Genomic DNA, 26,492 nt, shown 5'->3' on the forward strand with positions numbered 1-26,492 from the left:
TACATTTTATACTGAATACAATTTTTTTCTCTAACTACAATACAGTATTTATGTTTATCTTACCTTTATGGAGGATTATCGTATGGAAGGCAGTAAGGAGGGGGAAGGAGAAGTGTTACTGTTTGGAAGGGGAGTCCCCTTCCATTATAACATCAGTGAGGACTTCTCTGGGGTGCACACACTGGCACGTTTTGCCTACATACCACTAGGACCTGCTTCTGGCTCACTGCTTGATTTTCTCACTAGAAATCATTCCATTGAAGATTGTTTTTCCCTTCTTCCCAACACGTCTGTAGTGAAGCATCACATTGCCATTAAAAAGATAAATGCAACAGCCTGTTACAGCTTTATTTGCGTGATTCTTTTCAGTAAAACTTTGCAGTCCTTCCCATACTGCACACATTTTCTTAATTAATGAGAAAGGGACATCCTCTAATGCCGCTGCTGCCTCCTCTGAAGATTTATTGTACCGCCTAGCTAGTTCAACAACACTAGTACCATTTTCATGTTTACATATGACCTCTTGTTTTTCCTCTATGGTCATTCTTACATGTCCCTTCATATGTTGAACCTTACCGCCGACTTTCTTGGGACCCATGGCGTGATATATAATAATTGGTTTATGTTCAAAAAACAAAAAAGCACCACAAATGGAATTTCTTATAGGCGTGACCGTCACTACACAAGCAGCTCTAGTAAACTGAGACAGGTCGGCCCGGTGACCAGGAACCACACGCTCGGTCGACCCAAACGTGTACCAACAAATATCGTTAGTCGACGACACTATCTTAAGTCGAGTCGCATTTTCCAATCAAATTTACATCGTAATTCGAAATTATCGTAAGTCCAGGTGCCACTGTAATTTACTGTAAAAAAATCGTCAATATGGCATTTGAAATATGCGGCAAATTTAGACAAAAACAAATTATAACTCCAAATGTATAGGGTTTATGAAAAATTCATTCTGAAAGGATTGTAGAACAGACAGCCGAGCACAATATGTCAAAATGGTGAGAATCGGTCAGAAACTGGAATTTTAGAAACAACTCAAAATTGAAACTAGTTTCATAATTGAAGTTGAAGTTCACCACAATGAAAAAAGGTAGTTTTAATTCGTTAAATTAATTGTATGTTTAATAAACATTGTTTGGCATTCATACTCGAATATGTGAAAGCTGTAGGGCAATGCGTGTTGAAATGAAGTCAAGAAAAAAATAACCCCCAAACAAACAAAAATATAGGGATAATTATAATGATTTAGGAGATATATTTAGGGTATACTTTAGAGTTTTTCACTATATAATCTTGTCCCTAATCATCAAAACAACCTAATGAGACAAAGAAAGGAGTTTGAAGTCTGTGAAAAAATCAGGTAAAAAAAATTCAAAGTACTAAGTTCTGCGAGTTGTGACTGATTTATTTGTTGGCCAATTTCATTCTATCTTCACAGAATTAGGGAAGGGTATGCAATCTCCAGTACGTAAAGGTTACAACAAAATCAAATAAACAAAGAAGAAAGAAAATCTTAAAAACAAAAAAACAAAAAACAAAAATCCCCCCCCAAAAAAGTATTTTTTGACATTGATGAAAGTAACATCATATAAATGCATTGCCCAATGTTAATATAACAAAACAGAGCATAATAACATACATATTTTTATTTGTGGTATTATGTATAACTCACCAATGCTATAAAGGCACCAGCTGCATATCCACTTTGTGGACACTTCTTACTACTATTCTTCTTCTTTGAGCATGGGACAGATGCTTGCATCTCTCTATTACTGCATTATCCATTAGTTCCAGTTAACACTTTAGTGCGCGCGGCACTCGTGAAAAAAAAAGCGCGTTGTGCGCGCGGCGTTCTGCGCGCTCAAGCGTAAACACAAAAAAGTGTATAATCTTTTCACGCTCCAAACATCAATTCTCGAGCTACGTTTTTCATTTTGGTATCAATGCGTTGGCAATAAAATTCTCTAAAAGATCATATGCATAAAATGTCACCAAAGCATTTGCTATCCCACCACGAAGTAAATAAACACGAAGATGACTCGCTGTGACAGCCAAACAGGAAGTAAATGTTCATACTCTTTCGTTTGTTGCCAGTTTCACAGTCATCCTACAGCGCTTATTTTGATATCACTGAACTCGCAATAAAATTCCCCAACCAGACATATGCCTATCAATGTCTAATTATGTTCCGCACGAGTGTGGGAACTGGGCGAAGCGTTAGCCGTGACACTTGTGATGCAGCGCTTTGAAAGTTTATACTTATTTCACTGTCATGACATTATTTCTCGAGCTACGTATTTCATTTTTATAGCAATGTGTTCGCAATAGAAAGTTCTATAAGAACATGGGTAGAATTGGCCAACAGAGCGTCAAATAAATTTGCGGCGAATAAAATCTTACACGAATCTTACGCGTGTTTGTACCCGTGAGCGTAAAAAGTTTTTACTTTGCTCATGTTTTTTTTCAAGTTTATACTCGATTCACACCGTTTTTTTTGTTTGTATAGTGTTCGGAATAAAATTCTCTACGCAGACATATGCATATAAATGTAGAATCATGATTGCGGCCAACACAAGAGTGTGTGGATTGGGCGATTACCCTCGTTGTCACCAACTCAATAGTCTCTCCTCTAAGTTACAGTACATTGCCGTTTTCTCAAATAGGCACTGTGCCTATTAGAGAAAACGAAAATTTAATGGCAAACATATTCATACAAACCCCAAGTCGATCGAGTAGTAAATACCCAATATAAAACACGGTCCGTAAATTTACGTCGTGATCCGACAAGCGGTTAAGCAAAACGCCCGAATTCCAAGTGGAAAATCCAGGGAAGTGTTAATAGGAGCTGTTCTACTTTTCAACAAAATAATGTTCTTTTTTAAAAATTCGTCTAAAATCAGTTTCTGAAAATATTTTGATGAAAGTTTCACAGTGCTGGAGCCAATAAATTGGAGATTTGTTTAACTTAAAACAATTTTTTACATAATTTGAATATTTTTCGCTTCCGGGCTCTAAATATGTGCAGTTTAAGGGTTAAGAAGGGTCTCTTAGTGAAATGGTCAAATGTCACGAGTTAATAATCTAATGGTCCAGGTTCGATTCCCATGGCAGGACATAGATGCTAGGGCAGGTGTTCTTATACCTTATGCTCACCTAGGAGCATTGCAGTTGCTCCTGTTCACCTAGGCATCTGCTGTGGGTTGTATCCTGAAGAAGGTCAGTAGTTCGTCTAGGGAAATTTTGAGCCAAACGAGCTTCCTGTACCTGACAGGTCCCGGAATCGGTACTGGAGGGGGGGGGGGTGTCACTGCCAAGTGACCATGAATGGCTGATACGTACCTTAGCCAAATGCTGCTTCACATAGTGGCAGGCAACAGCTATGGAACTAGGTTACCTGGTTGATGGGGGTTCTGAGAGTTCTACTCCCCAAGCCCGTTCCAAGGCCAGGCTCGATTTGAGAGTTTGGTCCACCAGGCTGTTGCTTGCAGCGGCCCGCAGGCCCACATACCCACCAGAGCCCGGTTGGTCCAGCACTCCTTGGAGAAAATGATCTAGTTTTCTCTTGAAGATGTCCACTGTTGTTCCGACAATATTTCTTATGCTCGCTGGGAGGACGTTGAACAACCGCGGACCTCTGATGTTTATACAGTGTTCTCTGATTGTGCCTATGGCACCTCTGCTCTTCACTGGTTCTATTCTGTATTTTCTTCCATATTGTTCACTCCAGTATGTTGTTATTTTACTGTGTAGATTTGGTACCTGGCCCTCCAGTATCTTTTACGTATATATTATTTGATCTCTCTCGTCGTCTTTCTAGTGAGCACATTTGGAGAGCTTTGAGACGATCCCAATAATTTAGGTATTTTATTGCATCACATTTGATAGCACAATTTATTTGTAATACCCAACCATTTCTCTCCAACGGTTCCAGATTACATCCATAAAGTCGAGTAAGAAAATCATTGGGCAGGGTTACACAGATGGTGACTCCAGTGTTTTATATTACTCTGCACACCTTCAAAGATATTGTTAGTGAATGATGGATAGTTGCTTGTTAATTTGTTTGGCTCCACTTTGCATAGTAATGTCTACTGTTTGGTCATGGGTGACACCTGTGTCTAGGCTCAATTTTTATATAATGTCTAGGGTTTGTGATTTTTTTCCCCGAGCAATCTGGAATTTCAAGAATCTGGGCTATGAACCTTCAAAGGCCAAGTTGATTTTTATAACAGTACAGTACTAGCAGAGACTCCCAGCATTGCCTGGGTCTCTCTCCCATCTGTCCATATTTCTATCCATCTATTTAACTACATATATAATTATTCATCTATCCACCTAACCTTCCAACTGTTTGTCTGTGTATGTTTGTTTCTCCTATAAACAAAAATAATCGTCTAATGTGTTGATTACCAGTGAGAGGAGCTTAGTAGTGTGAAATATTGTTCCATTAAAAAAATTAATTGTTACCCTTTACTCTTGAGAGAACTGTGGCTTGAGAAACCTTTAAAACTGTGGAAGGTTGCTTGTTATGCGAGTATGGGCAAATTATTAATGACATTTTTTTTTAATTTTATCAAGATCAGTGAATAATCGTGCATATTACTATAAGAAAAAAATTAGTTTTACATTTTTTCAAGATATTTAGCTGTGTAGCTGGCGGTCAGTGCCAGAAATTGTCATGCGGCCAAATGCGGCCTCAGCACATTGTTCCCTTTTGAATTTGGTTCAATTTGATTTTTGACCAGCCTATATTTATCCCGTACCTCAGACCATTCCCTCTGCCAATTTGGGTGAGGCCCACACGCCCCAAGCATGCAGCCTAAAACTTTGAACAGACATTCATTCTTGTAGTACAGATTTGGGTCCAAGGCCCAGAACTGTAATCTTGATGTCTTTTAATTTGGGCTAGTGAATAGCCATAGTAAGGTGTACTGCATTAATTACTAGTATGGCTTGAAGGTGCACCATAGTTATTTAAACATGTTTCAATTATGTTATTATTGTACGTGCTACACAGTTTATGGCAGCTCAAACAAAAATATTCAGCATTTCAAGTGTGTCCACTATGCTGTTCAGTCTGGAAAATAAAAAAAGTTACAATATAGTACATACTATTTCATACCCAAAGCTCTATATGAAAATATGAGAATGTACAATAGTTTAAAGTATGTAATACAACAGAAAACCAAATTAACATGGAATGCTAATGAAAAATATCAGCAAGTGACAAGTTAAAAAAATAATAATTAGACTGAATAAGGATTCTTGCAAGACTACAAAACAGCGGATATGGAAGGAAATTGCTTGAAAGTATATCATCTGCTACATAGTACAATTGCTACATATTTTAAGGTAGCTAATAGTCTAAAACAAATATAATAATTATTCTTTCTTTTATTTGGTGTCATATGTTTACAAATATACATTCACAAAAGATCATAAGTTATTTGTATATGTACAAAACTTTACAATGAATACAGTATTGAAGTTCATTAGAGCAGTATCATTCCTGAAGATCTTCTGAACTTCCATTTTCACCAACACATTTATTTCACAATAAAATTATAAATTTTACTAGCTAAATAAATGGTTACCTGTTAGCATACCCAGGTTGACTGAACATTAATCCTAAAGCTTTACATTAGGATGAAAAATTATGTAAAGTGATTCAACTCTTTAAAACTAATTGGGCTCCATTGGTTCAAGTAATATATTACCCCTGGTGACTATGGTAACCTATTAGTATAAAGATTTGCTTCACCATAATTATTTTCCCAAAAGTAATGCTCTAAAATTTTGGCCTTAATTATGTTGGTATTATGACTATCATGGGTTGGAATGGAAAGATATGAAAAGTTGCTTTGTAGTTTGATAACATTGGTAAGCAAAAAGCAGAGTTTCCTAATGTGGTGTTACTTTACTCTCACAAACTGAGAAAGGTTCCAATACACTCCTTGCTTACATGTTAGATTTGTGTCATTGTAACTGCATTGGCACTGACATGATTCATAAATACTTGTTTTAGCTTACCTTTACAGTGGTATAAAAGAATCTATACTATTCTTAAATATAATGATATGGAGCAAAATTAAATCGACATGAATACCTTGTACCATTGTTGTAAGCCTGCTTAACACCAGGATCAATCTTTGTATGACCAGTGCGTGGTGACCACACCTCCACCTTACCACATCACATTCTTTTTTATCAACAGTAACGATACATTTAATAAAACCAAAAAGAGTTCCAATCCTCTAAGGCCTTATAGTATCTACTTGAAGGTTAAATTTATTGCCTAGAAATTTAGAACAAAGTGAAATGTATGCAAAACTTGATCTATAACTAGCACACAAGATACTCTGTGGGAAAGGCTATTACAAATAATCCCTAATGTAAATTGCAGTATACTGTAATCCCAACTGTTTATTATTAAAGTGAAGGGGGGAGGATAATGATCCATTGGATGGAATTCAAAATATTCACCTAGAATGTATAAATTGACATTATATTCCCATTACTACTATTCAAAATTAAGCCCAAACAAATTTCTTTAAGACAGAAGGTAGAAATGCTTTTCAGACATTCTTTTGAACCATAGTAGTACTCAATAATATATTGCTGTAATATAAATAAGTATTGAAAAATATTTTTAACTTATATTTATAGGTTATTGATTTTTTTTTACTAATTAAAAAAAAACTTCCACAGTATATAATTAAAATATAAATCATACCTCTAACTTTATCCTACTGGGATAATTTCCTTTCTTCAGGGAGTGGTGATTAGGGAGTCTTCCCTAATCACTTCAGCCACTGACCATGTCCATATTCTCTCAGTTCGGAAAGTGTTTAACAATATTTGTGTGATGATTTGCCTATCATACAACAGGGCCAGCCATCTCGTGCTTACTATAAGAACGTAGGTCAGAAATTTGAAAAAGATAAAGACTTAAGCAAAGAAAACTGGAGGAGACACTTCAGGATGCCTTAAGACCTTAAGTGCTCCTGCCAAGTGTGACCAATAGACATCTGAGGGAATGGGAAACCTATTGCAGATATACTACTCACTGGGAATTGTGGCCAACTGAATTTGTTCACCAGAGCATATGCTTATTTATGCTTAATACATCCATTCACACACACACACTTGTAAATACACTGTTTCCAGTTATCCTGAGCTCTAGGTAGAAAAATTTTTGTCTCAATATCCACATAGCTATACCCCTACAATTCTGATAAATCTCATACCAATTTGCAATAATACAATTCATTGTTAAAACCATATACGGAAGAAACCATTTGGTCATGCATTCATTTATGAATGAATCAATCAGGGAACTTACTGTGTTAACAATCTCCAAGAGGAAAAACTATTTTTGTGTTGGTGGTATCCAAAATGTGAAATATTTCACTGTCTAGTTTTGGTATTTCCAAGATTAAGTGGAAATTGCATAAATCTTGTATGTGTACTAAATAAAGACATGGTAGTAATGTGCTGTGATTAAGTGGTTAAACTATAAGTCACACCATTGAGCCTGTAAATGTTAGCACAACCACGTGACAAGTTTCAACCATCTGCCCATCAACACTGAAACGTGTATTCTAGGAAAGCTGGTGTTGGCATTAATAAGCACAAATTCCTAAAGCAGCAGTAAAGAAAATAAAGAAAAGACTTTCTTTTCAACAGTTTATTACAAGAATGAAGGTATAGTTCTGACGTCAGACACTAGTCAAAACTAAAAACATAGCCATGCTACATGTTGTGTTACGACAACACTTACACAGCTGATGCTACCAGCCTTCTGTGAATACTGCATAATGGTACTGTATCTCTTAAATTTCAGTTGGAAAAAAATCAGGTACTAGAGACTGACTGTTGAGGGAAGTCAAAGAGCTTCCTGTTATCACATTTCATAATTGCCCTCACCTTGGCCACAAAACCTTTTAACAACTTCAAATATGACAAACAAAACTAGTGAATTAGAGCAAACATTATTCTATCTGCCAAATTCACTACAGTGGACTTTGGTATTTCCTCCATTGTAAATGCAAGACAATAATAATAAATAAAGAAGAGTGCATATAGAAACAAAACTTACCAGTAAATGTTTAAGAACTCCTTTACCTTTACAAGTGACACAAACCTCAAAATTAATTAGCACAAAACTAGTAATAGTTTCCCTGGAATTTGTGCAAAAAAGCCATAAATGAAACAGTACTGCAACAAGTGACTTTTTTAACATCCAATTCATCAAGCAGAAACTGAATATAGTCTTGAATGGTGATCATTACTAAAACATAATATTGGTTGGTCAATCTGCTTGATGAAGGATGCTACAATTTTGACATTTATGTTGCCATCTTGAGAACAAATCTAACTAAACTGACGTAATTTACATACTTATATATGGTGCACGGAACGAACACTGCCTCCACGAAGGATGCCTACTCAAGACTAGAACTGGTAAAAGGCCACATTCGCAAAGACAGCAGTAGCACGAATACACAAGACAACGTAATACTTATGATTGGTGAAAAAGATGTAGAACAAAATATGAAGTGAAGTCACCATGTATTTTTAAGATTCTACAAAGTCCATCCAGCTGTGCATGTGTTAATCATCATTCCTTAGATCTTGTCTAATAAACCAGCTTTTGTAACATTTTTGTCTCCTCTTTCATAATAATACTGTAACAAGCCTTAAATATGCACAGGTTTATAAGTGGAATGGATAAGGGTGCTTGCAGACTTCCCATTTCAAATATAAGACCTGATGCATATCAAACAATTTGTCTTGTATATTTGTAGTATTTACAGTATCTATGGTATGAGTTCATAATATTAACAATTTCAAAATTTATAAGGTCAAATGACCCTTTATCAAATGTTAATTTCCACATTCACTGATGGGTGGCATAAATTGAATCATTTTCAGCATAACTTAGTCCCAACATCAAAACATTCAGCATGTCTGACCTATCACTGGAGCAATCACAACGTTTATATTAAATAAGTAGTAGTAGATGACTGTATCAGCAAGTAAACACAAGCACTTAAGGAGTGAAGCAGGAAAATTCAACAGATATATCAGCATGAGCAATGATAAAGAGGGAACAGTTATTACCACACAAATGAAGTGAACTGTGGATTGTGTGCTACTACCAAGAACATCAACCAAAAGTAAAAACGGTCATTTTCACATTTAATTTACAGGTTAGTTTTCCCATAAAATATTAAGTCAATATACTTCCACAAGAGTACAAGCTTCCATAAGCTGCTGCTACAGATAGTAAGCCAGAAGCAAGTGTGGGTCCTATAGCCGCACCCACATTCCCTACATGCTCAGATATTTCATCGAAATTAAATCTTTTCTTTTTTTTAATTTATTTTACCAGAACTACTTACCCATAGTTTTTTTTATTAAATGTTTAATGTTTACTTGCTGAAACAATTTTTATTCCTGAATAATTTCTTTTGACAAAGCAAGTTTCAATTTATGACAACATAGCATGAAAGTAGAATTACCCAATAAATACTAAGAATGACGGCCAAAGCTTCATCAAACAGTAAATAATGTGAGAGAGATAAAGGAGTTCCTACTGCCAAGAGGAAACATTTTTATGACCAGATTAAATAAAGCCACAAATATTACGAAACTTTTATAAGGAAAAATGTGTGCATATAACATGGTCATGGCTCCCTCATGTTAAAAGCAAAAGTAACTTAATGAAATGTGAAATGAATGACAATTTTGGAAAAACTCACTTGCCTTCATTATAAAATGTCATTTTCATCTTATTCTGAGGCAGGTTTACAATAAATCAACAAAAATCCCTACATGGTCTCCCATAAACAAAATTTTCTTATAAAAATGTTTTTGGAAGGCAGGTCTAGTCGAGAAGCTAGCAGCTTTCATTACCAGTTAGTAGTTAAGTCTACCAACTATCACGCCAATAACAATGTGCAACGACAGATCTTGACTGCAATTTCCGATTGAATTTAAAGAACAATTGGTTTCACTCGGAACAATTCACTAGGGACGATGAGTTTGATAAGAATCACAGATGAGAAGTTAAAGTGACATGTCTTCAAGATTACTCTTAAATTACTTTTACTAAAAGCAAAGTACATGAAAAACTGTCCATACTGAAGACGCCTGATGTAAATTTATAGCGAGATTCTTCAGACCACTAACATGGTTGCATTTTAAAATCTTGTATGGCTTCCCTTCTAAGTCAACTACACCATTGTGTACCATTATCACCACAAGTGGTCATCACTCCAAACTATACAAATTAACATTTGCTCTTTGAAATGTTCACTGCTTTATAATAACTTAATGAAGTCAATAATACAAAATATAATAGGTGCTACGTATTTTCAAAGTCAACAAATGAAACGTCACTTACCAGAGGTCTGATCTCGGCATCTTATAGCTTGGGTCTTACGGTGTTTCACGTTTATCATCCAGTTCTCTGTAGCGTCACTTACACCGCACTTTTAATATAATTATCACAATACCCAACAAATGGGACAAAGAATGCCATTCAGTTCACCCATCCCATTTTCTTTGTTTTGGATAGTCAACATTTCAATATTGAATTCCAGAAGTGCAGCAGCTGTCTTTGTTCAATGGCTGCCCACAAACTTGTTTTGCTAATCCCAGTAAAAACTACTAAAACCTCATTAATAATATGTTCATAAATACCCACTGTTTATTATGGAATGCCTCATCATGCCAATTCCTTATAAATAAAACTCAATTTCTAGAATAATTTATTTACCAATAGTGCCTCAGGAATTTTACACAGTAAATGTAAACCTTGTATTTGGTTTGTATTCACGTTTATTAATGAGGTTTATCCGTAAAGTTTCACTACAACCCTTCTAACCATCAAGTTGTCCGTATACGTTTTGCTTGGGATTGGCTAAGAGAGTTGTGTCGCTGAAAAATGTACTTTATCTGCGAGAGATATGTGTTAAGGTCCGACACAAAGATCAGAGGTACTATGTCAGGAGCAACGGCACTTCCCCAAGCATTCATCAAAGTGTTAACTTGGTGCCTGAAAAGAAAAGTGTGTGTTAATTGTGAGCATGTATCATAGTGTGTTAATTGTGAGCATGTATCATAGTGTGTTAATTGTGAGCATGTATCATAGTGTGTTAATTGTGAGCATGTATCATAGTAAATGACAAAACTTAAAAACAATTAAACAAATAATCCACAACTTTTTTACTATATTATTATTATATACATGGATATATAATTATATACATGAATATATAATAATTATGCAAATGAATATATAATGTAAATTATTATACACATGAATATTTGATATTTTACAGTGCAAGAAGTGCGCTAGAACATATGGCAGTCAATATGTCTATGAAATACATGACTGAAGGAATTAAGGCACAATAATGTGGCTGAAAACAATTACCCCACACACATGAAAGTCACGACAAATGGCAAGGTTTCTGGTTGTCTTATATAATATTTTATTATATATATTATATATATATAGAAATTATATATATATATATATATATATATACAGAAATTATGAAATGTTGAGTAAAAGAAATGTGGAGTCTTATTTTAAGGTGTAATGAATGCCAGACTTGATATTAACCCGACATCAGTACCTGGGGTTGTTTGCTCACCTCGGCTCAAAAACTATCACTTTAGCACTCCATGGTCTTTAAATTCTCTGCATTAATTTATCAAGCATACCACTAATGATGATATTTCTCATTTGCTTAGCGAATGGTTTGTTGGGCATTTAAAACACCCCAGGGTACTAACCTAGGATTAACATACATGTGTCAGGAATGTAATACCACCCTGGTTACTCAATTTCGGTGTATATATATATATATGGACGGAGTGGAGAGAAAGGTCAAGAATGTTAAGAGACAGGTGTAAACCTAGTGTATATAGATAGAAGAAGAAGTATATAGATAATCCATGGATGAGAGTAAATGGAATACATCTCTATGTATGCAGTTGATAGCTCTTTTAGAATGAAAATGCTATAAACACTAGTAAATTTGATTGCGGTGCATGAGAGAAGACTTAAATAGTAAATGTGCACTAGTGCGAAGTTATGGTGATAAAGAGAGAAAGAAATTCTGTGTGAAATAAATGTGAATGGTGAAGTGATAAGGTCAAATATACTTGAAATGTGTTCTTGCTAAAGAGGTATTTGTACAATGGAGGTAGAGTAAAGTCAGTCAAGGAAGGAAACTGCCCCATGCAATGAAAGTCCTGGTTAGAGAAAAAAAATAATAAACGTAACTTGAAGTTTGAAAGGAGTGGTAGTGCATGCTGATGAATTATTTTTTTTTCACTTGCACTGATAACCGACTTATGCTAAGCCATATCCTTCTAGTTTTTCCTGGAACATAACCTGTCAATCGGTTAACCACCAGATCCCGTTACTGCTGGGCGAACAGGGGCAAACAGTAAAGGACTGGCAAAGTCAATCTTTCATGATCAGGTCTCAAACCCAAATAAAAAAATGCTTGCGAGGTGCAGGGTGGGTTTACTACCACTACACCACTAGGGACTTTATTGCAATATGAATGTAAACGATCATCACTTAGAGCAGTAAATATGCACAATTTGAGAAGCATGTGCAACTTTCTGAAAATAGATTAGGGCATGAAAATGTCATGGTGAGATGCAGTGCAAAATTCAATAAACTACAAGATTAACGAGCATATACTGAAATGGCTTGGGCATGTTCGGTGAATGGATGATAAATAGACTGGTGAATTTGAGGGTAAGAAATGAGGATGGGCAGGAAATAAACGTAGATATGGCGAGTGTGAGAAAGCATCATATGTAATTACCCAAGTGTAGTTACAGGATGAGAGCTATGCTCGTGGTGTCCCGTCTTCCCAGTACTCATTGTCATACTGTGTAACACATTGAAACTACTAAAAATTTTGGCCACCACCATCACCTCCCTTAATTTGTTCCAATCGTCTACCACTCTGTTTGCAACTAATATTTTTTGGCACATTTGTTTCTTTAGCTTCAAACTGTGTCCTCTTATTCTTGAAGTTGTTAGTTTCAAGAATTCCTCTGTCAATTTGGTAGATTCCTGTTATTATTTTGCAAGTGGTTATCATATCACCTTTTTCTTCTATTTTCTAGCTTTGGCATACAGTATTTAGTGCCTTTAGTCTCTCCTCATAACTCTTGTTATGCAGTTCCAGAAGCCATTTTGTAGCATGCCTTTGTACCTTTTCCAGTTTATTGACGAGCTTCTTGAGATATGGGCAGCATACAACTGCTGCATATTCTAATTTTGATCTGACAAGTCAAACACTTTCTTCAGAATTTCACCAGCCACGTAATTAAAAGCAATTCTGAAGTTGGAGAGAGGTGCATATGCTCCTCGCACAATGTCCTTTATGGTTCCTCTGTTGACGTTCCATTATCCAGAATCACCCTAGATCTCTCTCTCTCTCTGTGTTAGAGTGATTTAATTCCTTTCCAGATACGTTGTGTGGGGTCTATTTTCACCTATTCCACATTCCATAACATTTTCACCTATTTCAACATAACATGGCATCTATTCACACTGAATTCCATTTGCTACATGGTGCTCCAAGCACTCATTTTATTTAGGTCAATTTAAAGGGCATGATAATCCTATTTCTATCTTCCCTAGTATCTTGGCATCATCAGCAAACATGTTGTATAATTCTGTATTCCTTCTGGTTCCATTTCCACTTATGTAGACAATGAACATTACTAGTGCAAGAACCGAGCCCTGTGGTACTCCGCTAGTAACACTCCTCCAGTCAGGTACATTGCCTCTTGATTACTGCTCTCTTCTTATCAGTAGCCTCCCTGTCACTCCACCCCTGTGTTCCAGTTTCCAAAACAACCTCTTGTGTAGGACTGTCAAAAGCCTTTTTTAAGTCCAGCTATACACAGTCAACTCAACCATCTCTTTCCTATTGAATCTCTGTTGCTCTATCATAAAAGCCAAGTAGTTTTGTTACATAAGATCTTCCTGTTCGAAAACCATACTGTGCATGCATGTGTACTCGATCTATTTGTGTATGTGTTCAAGTTTATAATCAATGCCAGTGACATTTAGAAACTGAAAAACCACCAAACTAAGTAAACAAAATCTAAAGTAAACACCAAATTTATAGGATCCCAAAGAAAAGGTATTGTTAGTGACCAAAACACACATGGAACTGTCCATCAAAATCTGGGTGTAATAACAGGCTTCCCTTTATGTAGTAAGAAATACTGCCATCAGTTGTAATGGTATGCAAGTAAAGACTAATGGTGGAGTGTGTTTGTGTTCGACGAAGTGCAATGTGGTACCAAAATATTTATGAACTTCTGCAATATTCTGAGAACTTTGGGAGCCGGTCGGCCGAGCGGACAGCACACTGGACTTGTTATCCTGTGGTCCTGGGTTCGATCCCAGGCGCCGGCGAGAAACAATGGGCAGAGTTTCTTTCACCCTATGCCCCTGTTACCTAGCAGTAAAATAGGTACCTGGGTGTTAGTCAGCTGTCACGGGCTGCTTCCTGGGGGTGGAGGCCTGGTCGAGGACCGGGCCGCGGGGACACTAAAGCCCCGAAATCATCTCAAGATAACCTCAAGATAAGATATCAAAATCATCTCAAGATAATATACATTTTTATTGATCTAAGAAATTTTGGGGGTATCAAAATCTGTGCATAGGTTTATTCTATTATTATTTCGAAATGTACTATAAAATAACAAATTATAGCCAAGTTTAAATTCAAATGAAGTTCCCATGCAACAGAATGGGACTGTAATGAACCTTCCCATTCCAACAAGGCTTCCCCTATGATGTACAGTGATTATTTCATTACAATTGCCATAGTGCTACAAAGCTCATATCTTGTTCAGCATTGGGCCTCAAACATACCTCATTTGATACCATTTTTTCAAGAGCATTTTGTAGATTTTGGCTTAGAATGAACATGTATACATTATGACAACTTTGGTAAATAAGTTATAAATTAAAGAGTTATATTTTCCTCAAGTTTGAAATATCAAAATAGATTCAAATAACAAATATTGGTTCACCGCAAAGAAGTACTGCCAAGATGACCCAGAAATGCAGTGATAAGAGGCACATTCAACCTGAAATTATCCACCAATTGGAGAAGGTAAGGTAAGTTAACCACCCGTCATCAGATTAATGGCTTCTATACTGAATCAGATCTGTAACCTATACCTAATGGACCCCTCCTAATATAAACGATACTGATTAGTCTTAGAGACTGTAGGCTAATGATTTGAATTTCAACTAACCACACACATGTTCAATGCACTCCATCTAAATCGTACAATTCTGGGTGAGAACAGATTGCCTGAGGACACTGTACATAAAAGAAATGAGCTATATTCTTCTGATACTGATACCAAGAAAAAATGTGTGAGCAAATGTATAGTAATTAGTATATTGCTATACAAGATGCAAAAAATGATAATGATATTCAAATTATTTGCTTGTGTGTGTGAATGTTTTGGCCAAAAATAAATGTCTATATATACTTTAGACAATGGGTATAAATTGGATAAGTTTAGATTTAGGAAAGATTTTGGTAAATACTGGTTCGGTAACAGGGTTTCCGATTTGTGGAACCAATTACCGCATAACGTGGAGGTGGGTCCCTCGATTGTTTCAAACGTGGGTTGGACATGAATATGAGTGGGATTGGGTGGTTATAAATAGGAGCTGCCTCGTATGGGCCAATAGGTCTTCTGCAGTTACCTTGTTCTTATGTACTGTTTTCCTGCACACTACAATTCCTGTATATAAAATACATCCACATTACTTTTCTAAAAATAATGGCAGGAGAGGAGGGAAGGAGGGAGGTAGCGAGAAGAATTGAAATTTACCATTCCTTAAAAATGTGTGTATTTCCACGATCAATATCAGTCATTTCTTGTTTTATAAATAAATTTGGGAGATGCCAAAGCAGAGTTAAAAGCATAAGTAGGTTAAAAAGCATGATTAAATAAACATGCATGCAAACACATGCACATTTCCCTACCCACAAGTACTAAAGGTAAACACACAAACACGAGACCTACCAGTTGGCTTTGTATACAGTAACTGTAAGGACATTCTGGAACACCTCGATGCATTCTGTTAAGGTCGCTGCAGGAAAAAAGTCCTTTATTACATCTTGGATTGCCACCATATTAAAATCAGATGTAGACTGATGAGTATATGCAGTACGATTAATACATAACACACCCTTGCCATCCATAACCATCTGTGGATACAAATGTGGACTGCAGTCAGTATGAGTCATTTCAATATTACATCCATACATAACAAAAAACTTTCATGCAAAAGTCCTGGGTGCAGGGCACAGCACCAACCATCGGCATGCATTCATGTTGTCAAGACTTAATATTTTCTCGATTTAATTCAGTCCCATATTATGAATGAACAACAAATTACCATCTTTACATTTACTTTAAGCAAAGCCATGAAAAAAGATGTCTAACCTTTCTAACTTTATATGGAGGTTCTAGTCTTGTAGGGTCCGGCCTGAATGCAGGTGTATCGACAAGTCTTTGCTTGTCAAGTCCATTTCTACCTACTCCTTTATGACTAGATAGATTATCAGGTCGCAAACCATTGGCCACAGGAATGAGAGGTGGTGGTGCTTTAGACAAAGATTTTGAGCTGCTGTTTGCTGTGGAATTCTGAAGAGAGAAAATCGTTTATATAAATTATGACGGCCATAAAACTCATTAGTCTATTCCTCCTTATTAGTCTCTTTGTAGGTTGTACAAAATGGTGGCATTGTTAATTTAGTGGAAACCCTCTGAAATGGAATGAATTTAATCCATAATAACATATTTTTGTTTATACTTTTTCAGATACTTTACTAGTAACAACATGGAGAGAGAGAGATGGAGAAATTAAAATAAATCATATGGGGCTCAATTTCAAGAGTAATCATACTTTTCTGCTTAACTTTAATCATTTTAAATTACTAATTAATACAACAAGGAGTTACAGATATTGAGTGCAAACTTGTTAGGTAAAAACCAAAGGGCTCTCTAAAAGAGAGGCGTATTAAAACCGTGTAAATCTCAAAACAATGATTCATAACTTACGTGATGTGAATTGCTGGACTGTCTGGTATTATATGAATGCATGGTAGGGGTACCAACATTAACTAACGAGCTTAATGTTGACTGGTTAATCTGTGCTGCGGAATAACCCAACTGACGTAGCGTGGCATCCAAGCTGCTACTTGACCTGAAAGCAACCATATGACAATCCAGTTATCTATTTATTGAAGAGGCAGATAGGTAAACCTTATTACAGTGCCTGAATAATTTATTGTTCATGCATATTAACATATTGAAGATCTAAGTCATAAATAATCTATGCTTAAAATATGTTATAAGAACTGATCCTGTGGTTCTCTCTCTCCTGAGGATGTTGTCATCTTGTGAATAAGCTTCCTATAATATTTAAAACACTCACAAGCATCAAATATCCAAATGTCAAAGATAATGCATTCATATTGAAAGCGTTTACTAATACTTTCTGTATACGTATTGGTAGGGCAATCGTATAATTTAATAATTTAGATTTACTGAAACCCAATGCAAGTACCAAAAGCAATATACAATGTATTCCTGGTCCAAGGGAACCCAGCCTAATGAAAGAATGGATGCAAAGTCTCTAATCTGGTTAGTCATGTACAAATCATTTGAGCAAATTTTGTTTCACTAGGCCAGTTTGCACTCCCAATATACAAATAAATTCAACAAAATATTTTAAAAATTAAATGTTTTAGGTTTTTTAATGTGATTATCTTGAGATTATCTTGAGATGATTTCGGGGCTTTTTAGTGTCCCCGCGGCCCGGTCCTCGACCAGGCCTCCACCCCCAGGAAGCAGCCCGTGACAGCTGACTAACACCCAGGTACCTATTTTACTGCTAGGTAACAGGGGCATAGGGTGAAAGAAACTCTGCCCATTGTTTCTCGCCGGCGCCTGGGATCGAACCCAGGACCACAGGATCACAAGTCCCGCGTGCTGTCCGCTCGGCCGACCGGCTCCCCCAGATGTACAGATGTACATTATAAAGATGTACAAATGCATGTTCAACCATTTGCATTATTAAAAGTACATTAACCCTTGCACTGCTGATCACTTTGCCCAAAGAGGCAAATCGCAAAATATGATAATCACTTCTTGTGAAGATTGATTTCTTTTCAAGGTTATCCACGAGCACAGCGAGTACTGCATATTTAACCTTCACATTAAACAATGCAGTAATCCCATGTCTATTATCTTGCCCAGTAATGTTTCATAAAACAATCACATTTCCAAACTGACACCCAAATATTCTGTATGTAAACTTTTGCAAGTATCCATTACTTCGTGTTCTATTTTGTGTTGATATTCTTACCAACTTAATAATATCCCCTTTGTTATAAGCTTTGGTCTACGAGCACACTTCAATCACATAACCACTTATTAGTCGTCTTTCTAGGTAATGTAAATTAAGTTTTCTTAATCTCTCTTCATAAGAGATGTTTCCAATTCCTCGAATAACCCGTCACTTCTCTGAATGTACACATATCCACTACAGCACTGTTACCAAACCTGAACTGCATAATCTAAATGGTCTAAAAAGGGGGCAAAATAAAGCTAAGGATAACATTAGAATCTCATTGCTAATACAGTACTTCTAGATATAAAACAGTATCCTATTTATCTTATTGTGTACATATACAGTATAATGTACATTGATTTCTAGGCTTAAGATCTTACTTATGACTCCCAGATAATTTTTGCATTTAGATTTGGCAATTTCAAAATTGTATAATTGATATCTGGTAACTATAATAATTTCCCAAGCTCAAAGCTCTACATGCCACCAGTTCACATGAGCTACTAAATATCTTATCTCCTAATGGCACTAAGGCATCCATAAACTTCAATGCACAATGAAACCCTGGACACCAATGTTTTTGGTTAACATCTGTGGGAGAAATTACCGACTTGGAGAACATGCAAAGATCTTTTACTTCCTGAATCAACATAATAAAATATCCAAGTTATTGGGGCCACTTAAAATTTTTAAATCTGTATTCTCTAAACTGAAGGCAAGAGATACATAATAATTTACACTTGGAAAATATTAAAAGGAACTAGTTCCAAATCTGAACAAGGGAATAACTCATCTTTGAGACCAGTAGGCATTAGCAGGTAGTGCAAAATAGTCCCATGGAAAAGCAGAGATTCAGTAGGTACATTAAGAGATAATTCTATCAATATTAAGGTCCAAGACTTTTCAAAATATTCCCTCTAAACATAAGGGGCATAGCTAACCGACCCCTCACTGCATTCAAAAGAGAACTTGATAAATATCTCCAAAGGATACCTGACCAAGTGGACCGTGATCCATACATCAGACTGCAAATAGCTGCATCTAACAGTCTGGTTGATCATCCCACCATCTGTGAGGCTTGGTCAGGGACCAGGGACCATGGGTACATTAATTCCCTGAACCAACACGAGGTAGGTAAATTGCATGTACAGCATCTATTACTGTGTAATTTTACAGAACAACGACAAAACTAAAATAATTACCCAAGTAAAATTACGTAAATGTAGATATGGGATGAGAGTTATGCGCGCATTGTCACTTCTTCCCAGTATTCTTTGTCAAACGACGCTCTGAAACTACCTACGGTTTTGGCCTCTGCCACCTTCTCACCTCCCTAATGTTTTTTCTGGCAGCTTTGTTTCCTTAGTTTGAATAAATGTTCTCTTATTCTTAAGTTGCAGTTTTCAAAAAGTCTTCTTGTCAATTTTGTTGATACAGTACCTGTTACTATTTTGTACTTAGAAGAAAGAGGTGATCTGATCACTATCTTCTAACTTTGGTATATTTTACACCTCTAACCTTTAATAGCTTTCATTTTTCAGTTCCTGGAGCCGCTTATTTGCATGTCTTTGAACCTTTTCCAGTTTACTGATGTGCTGCTTGAGATATGGGCAGCAAACAGCTAGTGCACATTCCAACTTTGGCCTTGTAAAGTGAGTGTACAATTTCTTATGTCATTCTCAGGTGACAATTTTCTATCCAGAACCACCCCTAGATCTCTACCAGAATTCTTTAATACCTTTTCACATAATTTGTTGGCTGTGTGTGGTCTATTTTCCCCTATTTCCCATTCCATAATGTGGCATCAATTCACATTAAATGTCATTTGCTCAGTGAGCTCCATACACTTTTGTCCAGGTTTACTTGAAGAGCAAAACATGTTCATATAATTATGTATTCCCTCTGAAGGCTTATTTATGTAGACAATGAACATTACTGGTGTTAGAACTGAACCCTCTGGTGCCCCACTACTAGTAGTAGTATTTCTCCAGTATGATGCACTGCCTCTGATTACTCTGTCAAAAGCATTTTTTTTTTAGGTCCAAATAAATGCAGTCACCCCAGCTATCTCCTGCAAAATCTGTGCCTACAACACACAAACCAAGCAGGTGTTACACAGGATCTTCCCAATCGAAAACCATACCGTCTGTTATTATATAATTTCTACCCATTGGGTTTATTTTTTCTAATGTTTTGACTACTATGCTTATCAACAATACAGGTCTATAAGAGGGTCTTCCCTGATACTCTTTTTCTAGAATGAAATTATGTTTGCCTTTTTCCACATACACAATGATGACTGAAAAATCATCTGAAGTGGAGTGCTGTCCTCAGGTGCATTTAGTGTTTCACACATTTCATTTTCAAAATTTTCTACAAATATTACAGCAGACAACAAAGCATTTACACTTTAAATTGAAACTTGGAGGATAATTTTATCAATATCAAGGAATTCTCTTAAGAGAACCCTAAATGTGTTAATAAAAGATGTTAATAAATACCTCCCATTAGCACCTGATGAACCAGACAACAGTGCCAGCATTGAAGTGTCAGCTACAAGCACCAATAGTCTGACTTATCAGACATAACTAAGAGGTTTAGTCACAAAACAGAATGGGGGCACTAATCCTCAATAATCACATGGTACCATAGGCAGCTAGGGATGTTGGAGAGGAGACAGACAACAGTGCTTGCATGAAGGTTCCCCATTCATCCCCAAAACTCAATCTGAACAAAGATTCTTCGGGGAATAGTCATGCCCTGTGCAATAATCTAAATAACATATTGTACAGGTGAAAATCCTGTCACAAATACACCCCCACAGCTAAAGTTAGGGTGTTCCGTGAAGTATCAGGCAGTGACCGCAGGTTCTGCATGTCACAATATATATACAAATGCTCAGCTATAACAATACATATTTCTGCAAACTTACAGGTGAGCACTTGAGGAGGTAGGAGTGGACACTGCACTGATTGATGCTGATGACCGAACTAAAGGAGGTGGCCGTACTGTACTTTGAGATGCCTGTTGAGTGAATAAAACATTAAAAGTTGTACACGAGAGATTAGTTTATTATCTGAAGAATGCTTTTCAGTACAGTATTCAACTACATATCTTTATCAAAATTAGTTAAAACCGAATCAAATAGGTAAGCCCAATACTGGTTTACCTGTACAATACAGTGTACAATAGTGTACATATTTCCATGACTACATTTTACCTCCCCCTTCCCTCCTACACAATAGTGCAAAAAGCAAAGATGTGATCCAAGACCAGAACTAAGAGGTAGGAGTTATATTTAATTTCTGTTAAGAAATTAAACATAATATTAATGGAAGAAAAGGATACAAACTTCAGTACTGTGTCATCCTGTGCAGATGACACTAGCATTTTTATGAGGAGAAATTATAGAGGACACGGCAAACTTTCAAACTAAGTCACAGAAAACATTGTCTTTAAGACAAGTTCTAGCTCCGGCGCTATGGGGGGAAAAAAATTGGAAACAAAGTCAAATCACACAATAGAAAGAAAAAAGTAATATAAATGATTTGGGAGTAATATTGGAAAATTTTACATTTAAGAACACAATACTATAGCTGCCACAACAAGAAAAAGGGACAGGCTGGATAACAAGAACCTTTCAAACAAGAGATGCCAGACCAATGTTGGCAGTTTTTAATACACCAGTGCTCCCTAGGGTTGAATATTGTTCCACATTAACAGCCCCATTCAAAGTTGGAAAAGTTGCTGGCCTGGAAAAAGTGCGGAGATCTTTTACTGCCTAAATTAATAAAAATAAAACATCTAAATTACTGTGACCCTGTATAATTTTTATATCTGTATCCCATAGAAAACAGGCAAGAGAGAAACAATAATTTACACTTTCAAAATATATGAGGGATAGGTTCCAAATCTGCTGGCACGAATAACTACTACTCACAAGAAGAGGCAGCATGGTGCACACATTTTGGGAAAGAGTGAATAAGTCCTGTTGGAAATTAAATATGCAATGTGATATAAAGGCCAAACCCTCAAATACACTAGCACTACAAACGAGCAAGAAACAAATACTCAGCAGTGAGGGAAGAGGCAAAAATAAACTTTGAGAAAGGGGCAGTGGAAAAATGTAACAGATCTAGGCCTTTTTTTTTATAAATTCATTAAAAGCAAGGTGCATGCAAAAGATAGAATCCAGAGAGTGAGAATGGGGAACAAATTCACACAAAATGAAAAAGTAATGTGTGAAACACTAAATGAGCAGTTCCAAGGTATGCAGTATTTGTGCAAAGTAAGGTTCAGAGAACCAGACAATACAAATTCCAGAAAACATCATAGAGGTGTCTTGAGATGAAATGGAAAAATTACTCAAGGGGCTGGTAAGAAATAAAGCAATTAGACCAGATGGAGTTTCACATTGGGTGCTGAGAGAATGTGCAACTGAGCTGAGCATTCCACTTTCACTGATATTCTAAATATCTTCATGCACAGACAACTTATCAACATATCAACACAGATATATGGAAAAAGGCAAACATAGTTCCAATCTATAAAAATGGTAGCAGAGAAGACCCTCTAAATTATAGACCAGTATCATTAACAAGTGTGGTAGGCAAAATATTAGAAAAAAAAAGTTAAAACCAAATGGGCAGAGCACCTATAGATTAATAACATAATAACAGACAATATGGTTTTCAAACAGGAAGATCCTGTGTAACAATCTACTTGGATTTTATGATAGGACCACAGAGATACTACAGGAAAGATGGTTGGGTTGACTGTGTTTATTGGGACCTGAAAAAATGCTTTTGACAGTCCCACACAAGAGGTTGTTTTGGAAACGAATATGCTGGAGGGGTGACTGGGAGAGTGCTGATATAGATGAAAAATTTTAAGACAAAGACAAGGGTGGTAATTAGAGGCAATGTATCTGACTAGAGGAGTGTTACTAGCAGAGTACCACAGGGTTCATTCTCGTGCCAGTAATGCTCATCGTCTACATAAATGATTTACTAAAAGGAATACAGAATTACATGAACATGTTTGCTGATGATGCTAAACTACTAGGGATGATAGGAAACCTAGACAATTGTCATGCTCTGCAAACTGACCTAGATAAAATAAGTTGTTGGAGTACCACATGGCAAATGGAATTCAATGTGAATAAATGCCATGTTATGGAATGTCGAATAGAAGAAAACATACCCCACAACCTACAAATTATGTGGAAAGGACTAAGAACTAACAAAAAAACTGGAAAAGGTGTAAAGGCATGCTATAAAATGGTTTTCAGAACTGAAAAACATATTATGAAGAGAGGCTAGAGGCATTATATATGACAAAACTAAGACGGGAGCAAAAAGGAGATATGAACATCCTGCCATGCTTACTGGTCTCTCAGAAATAATATTACAGGAGACCAGTAGGCAGGACAGGATGTGCAAAATACCCCTGTTGAAAAAGCAGAGGTGCAATAGATACGCTGTGGGAAAACTATCAACATCAAGGGCCCAAGACTTTCAACACTCTCCCACTAAACATAAGGACCACAACTGGCCGACCTCTCACAGTGTTCAAGAGAGAACTCGACAAACGCCTCCAAAGAATACCTGATCTGTGATTCATTCAGGCTGTGATTCATACATCAGGCTGTGATTCATACATCAGGCTGTGAGCAGCTGCATCCAACAGCCGTCTGATTGACCAGATGACCAACCAGGAGGCCTGGTCAGAGACCGAACTGCAGCACCATTGATTCCCGGAAGCTACACAAGGTAGACAAGGTAGGTTGACCATTTACAAAATAATAAAAAAATTGACCAAATTGACAAAAAGGAATTCCTGAAACTGCCAATCTCAAGAAGAAGAGGTCATAGATTCAAGCTAAGGAAACAAGTGCCAAAATAATATTAGAAAGTTTTCTTTTGAAGAGTGATTGACTGATAAAACAAGTGAGAGAGTGGTGGAGATAAAAACCGCCAGTGGTTTCAAAGCGTTAAATGACAAGAGTACTGGGAAGATGGGACACCACGTGTATAGCTCTCATCCTATAACTACAGTACACACAATCCAATTAATCGTCCCATCACAAAAATTCAACAAATTGGCATCATCACTTGCACCACTTATCTAACATGACTGACAATTGTCAGTTTTACCGAGCAGTCATCTCAAACAATGTAACCTACCCACAATTAAAAACTGAGTCATGATACCCATGATGATTAATTAGCCTAATAAATCAACATTTTGATTACGATTAAGAAAATACTATTGGCCTGAACACTTCAATTATTTTTGGCTAAGGGAGAGGCATTTTTATTATTTATGCTTTTTAAGCTTCTAATATTACACACAACAATCACCATTGTACATTGTACTATAACAAGTTGTGTGTGATGAGGGAACTATGATCACTCAACAATGATATTCAGTAGAAAACTATACAAAAGTATATGATTTGGTTGGACTTTGTGCATGCCATTTCAATAACAAAGTAATTTGCATGTATGGCATGACTTGGTCTAATATCAGGACTCAAATAATACACTGTTAGGCAAAGAATGTAAATTATAATACTGCAGAAATTAGTAGAAAGTGCAAGGAATTCACAAGAAGAATCTGTTGACAAGGTAAGCTGCAAGACAATAAGTGTAAAATTAAATGAACAAATCCACAAGGGCCGTGACGAGGATTCGAACCTACGTCCGAGAGCATCCCAGACGCTGCCTTAATCGACTGAGCTACGACATGGAAAAGAAATACAACCAGAAGTTCTACTGAACTTGAATCCTGCAGCCTCCCCGAGACACAAACCAGGGTTTTACACAAATTCCCCCTTGCACTCGAGCTATGTCACTAGGCTGTTCTACCTCTTCGCCCTTACTTCATTACACACAGAAATTACAATAGCGTGATGCATCACGCTATTGTGATTTTTGTGTAGTAAGATTAAAATATAAGATATTGAAGGCAAACAAGTTTAAGTAGAAAATTGTGTAACATGTTAGCAACAAAATTTGTTACTCAGAAATTGTGAAGTTGGTTTGGAAAAAGAGGAAATAAGCAAATATCAATATTAAGGAGGTTCATATGAAAATGTTAACTAAGCCTAGTAAAGAAATTGGAAGAAAATACAGTATTTTGGAAGTCCGATAGATGGAAGTCATGACGGGACTAATTGTGAACAATTGCTTTTGCTGGAGGTGGTTCTAGTAGAGTAGTAATCAAAAGATCTTAACTATTGCTCTATAATACTAGAACCAACTAAACTAACCATACAAGAATACCACATTACAGCCTTAGAGAATGTTGCCGACAATCAGAATATCAGCTACCACAGCAAACAGGAACAGTATTGTTATCATGGATACAATCATACAACAACAAGATGGGATGCACAGGGATGGGATGCACAGGCCTATGCTACATCAACTTAATTGGAGATGGAAATGAGATAAATTTTGTGCCAAAGCTACAATGATACAGTACTAAAGAATAGAACCAGTAAAGAGCAGAGGTGCCATAGGCACAATCAGAGAACACTGTATAAACATCAGAGGTCCGTGTATACACATTAGGACGAGCATACACATTAGATTGCAGTGTACAAATTGGTGCTCGTTTACGAGTAACTTTAAGCTTTCCTGTGGGGAGGCGCGCCAGGCTTTTGTACATTATATTCATATACACCTGTAGGGAATTTAATTGCGAGCACAATGATACCAAAACGAGCAACATAGCACGAGAATTAAGGTGATAAAACTGAAACGAGTATACACATTTTACTGAATTTGTGCGCTCATGGGTAACTTTTCCGACTTTAGGCTTTGCTGTGGGGAGTCTCGCCAGGCTTTTGGACATTATATGCATATACATCTGCAGGGAATTAAATTGCGAATACAATGATACCAAAACGAACGACGTAGCACGAGAATTAAGGTGAGAAAACTGAAACGAGTACGTATACACATTTAGGTGTCGCCGCATGCTCGCCCGCACCATTGGCCCCATGACGTCAAAGTCTGCGGCGTTCTCATGG

The 26,492-nt window shown here is 36.6% G+C and overlaps 1 protein-coding gene across 4 annotated transcripts in view; it reads right to left on the bottom strand.

Annotated features, from left to right (window-relative positions):
- Positions 1-5,390: 5,390 nt before the first annotated feature.
- Positions 5,391-26,492, bottom strand: part of LOC123766899 (uncharacterized) — a 68,710-nt gene continuing 47,608 nt past the window's right edge. For all 4 annotated transcript variants that reach the window (XM_045756363.2, XM_045756364.2, XM_069307472.1 and 1 more), the window contains 5 exons: positions 21,387-21,478; positions 17,161-17,305; positions 16,543-16,743; positions 16,120-16,304; positions 5,391-11,074 (listed from right to left, as the gene is read on the bottom strand). In XM_045756363.2, coding sequence (XP_045612319.1) covers positions 10,906-11,074; positions 16,120-16,304; positions 16,543-16,743; positions 17,161-17,305; positions 21,387-21,478 — 792 coding nt within the window. In that variant the 3' untranslated portion in view covers positions 5,391-10,905. The remainder of the gene's footprint in view (positions 11,075-16,119; positions 16,305-16,542; positions 16,744-17,160; positions 17,306-21,386; positions 21,479-26,492) is intronic.

The sequence above is a fragment of the Procambarus clarkii genome, chromosome 60 (genome assembly GCF_040958095.1).
Source record: "Procambarus clarkii isolate CNS0578487 chromosome 60, FALCON_Pclarkii_2.0, whole genome shotgun sequence".
Classification (NCBI taxonomy): Eukaryota; Metazoa; Arthropoda; class Malacostraca; order Decapoda; family Cambaridae; genus Procambarus; species Procambarus clarkii.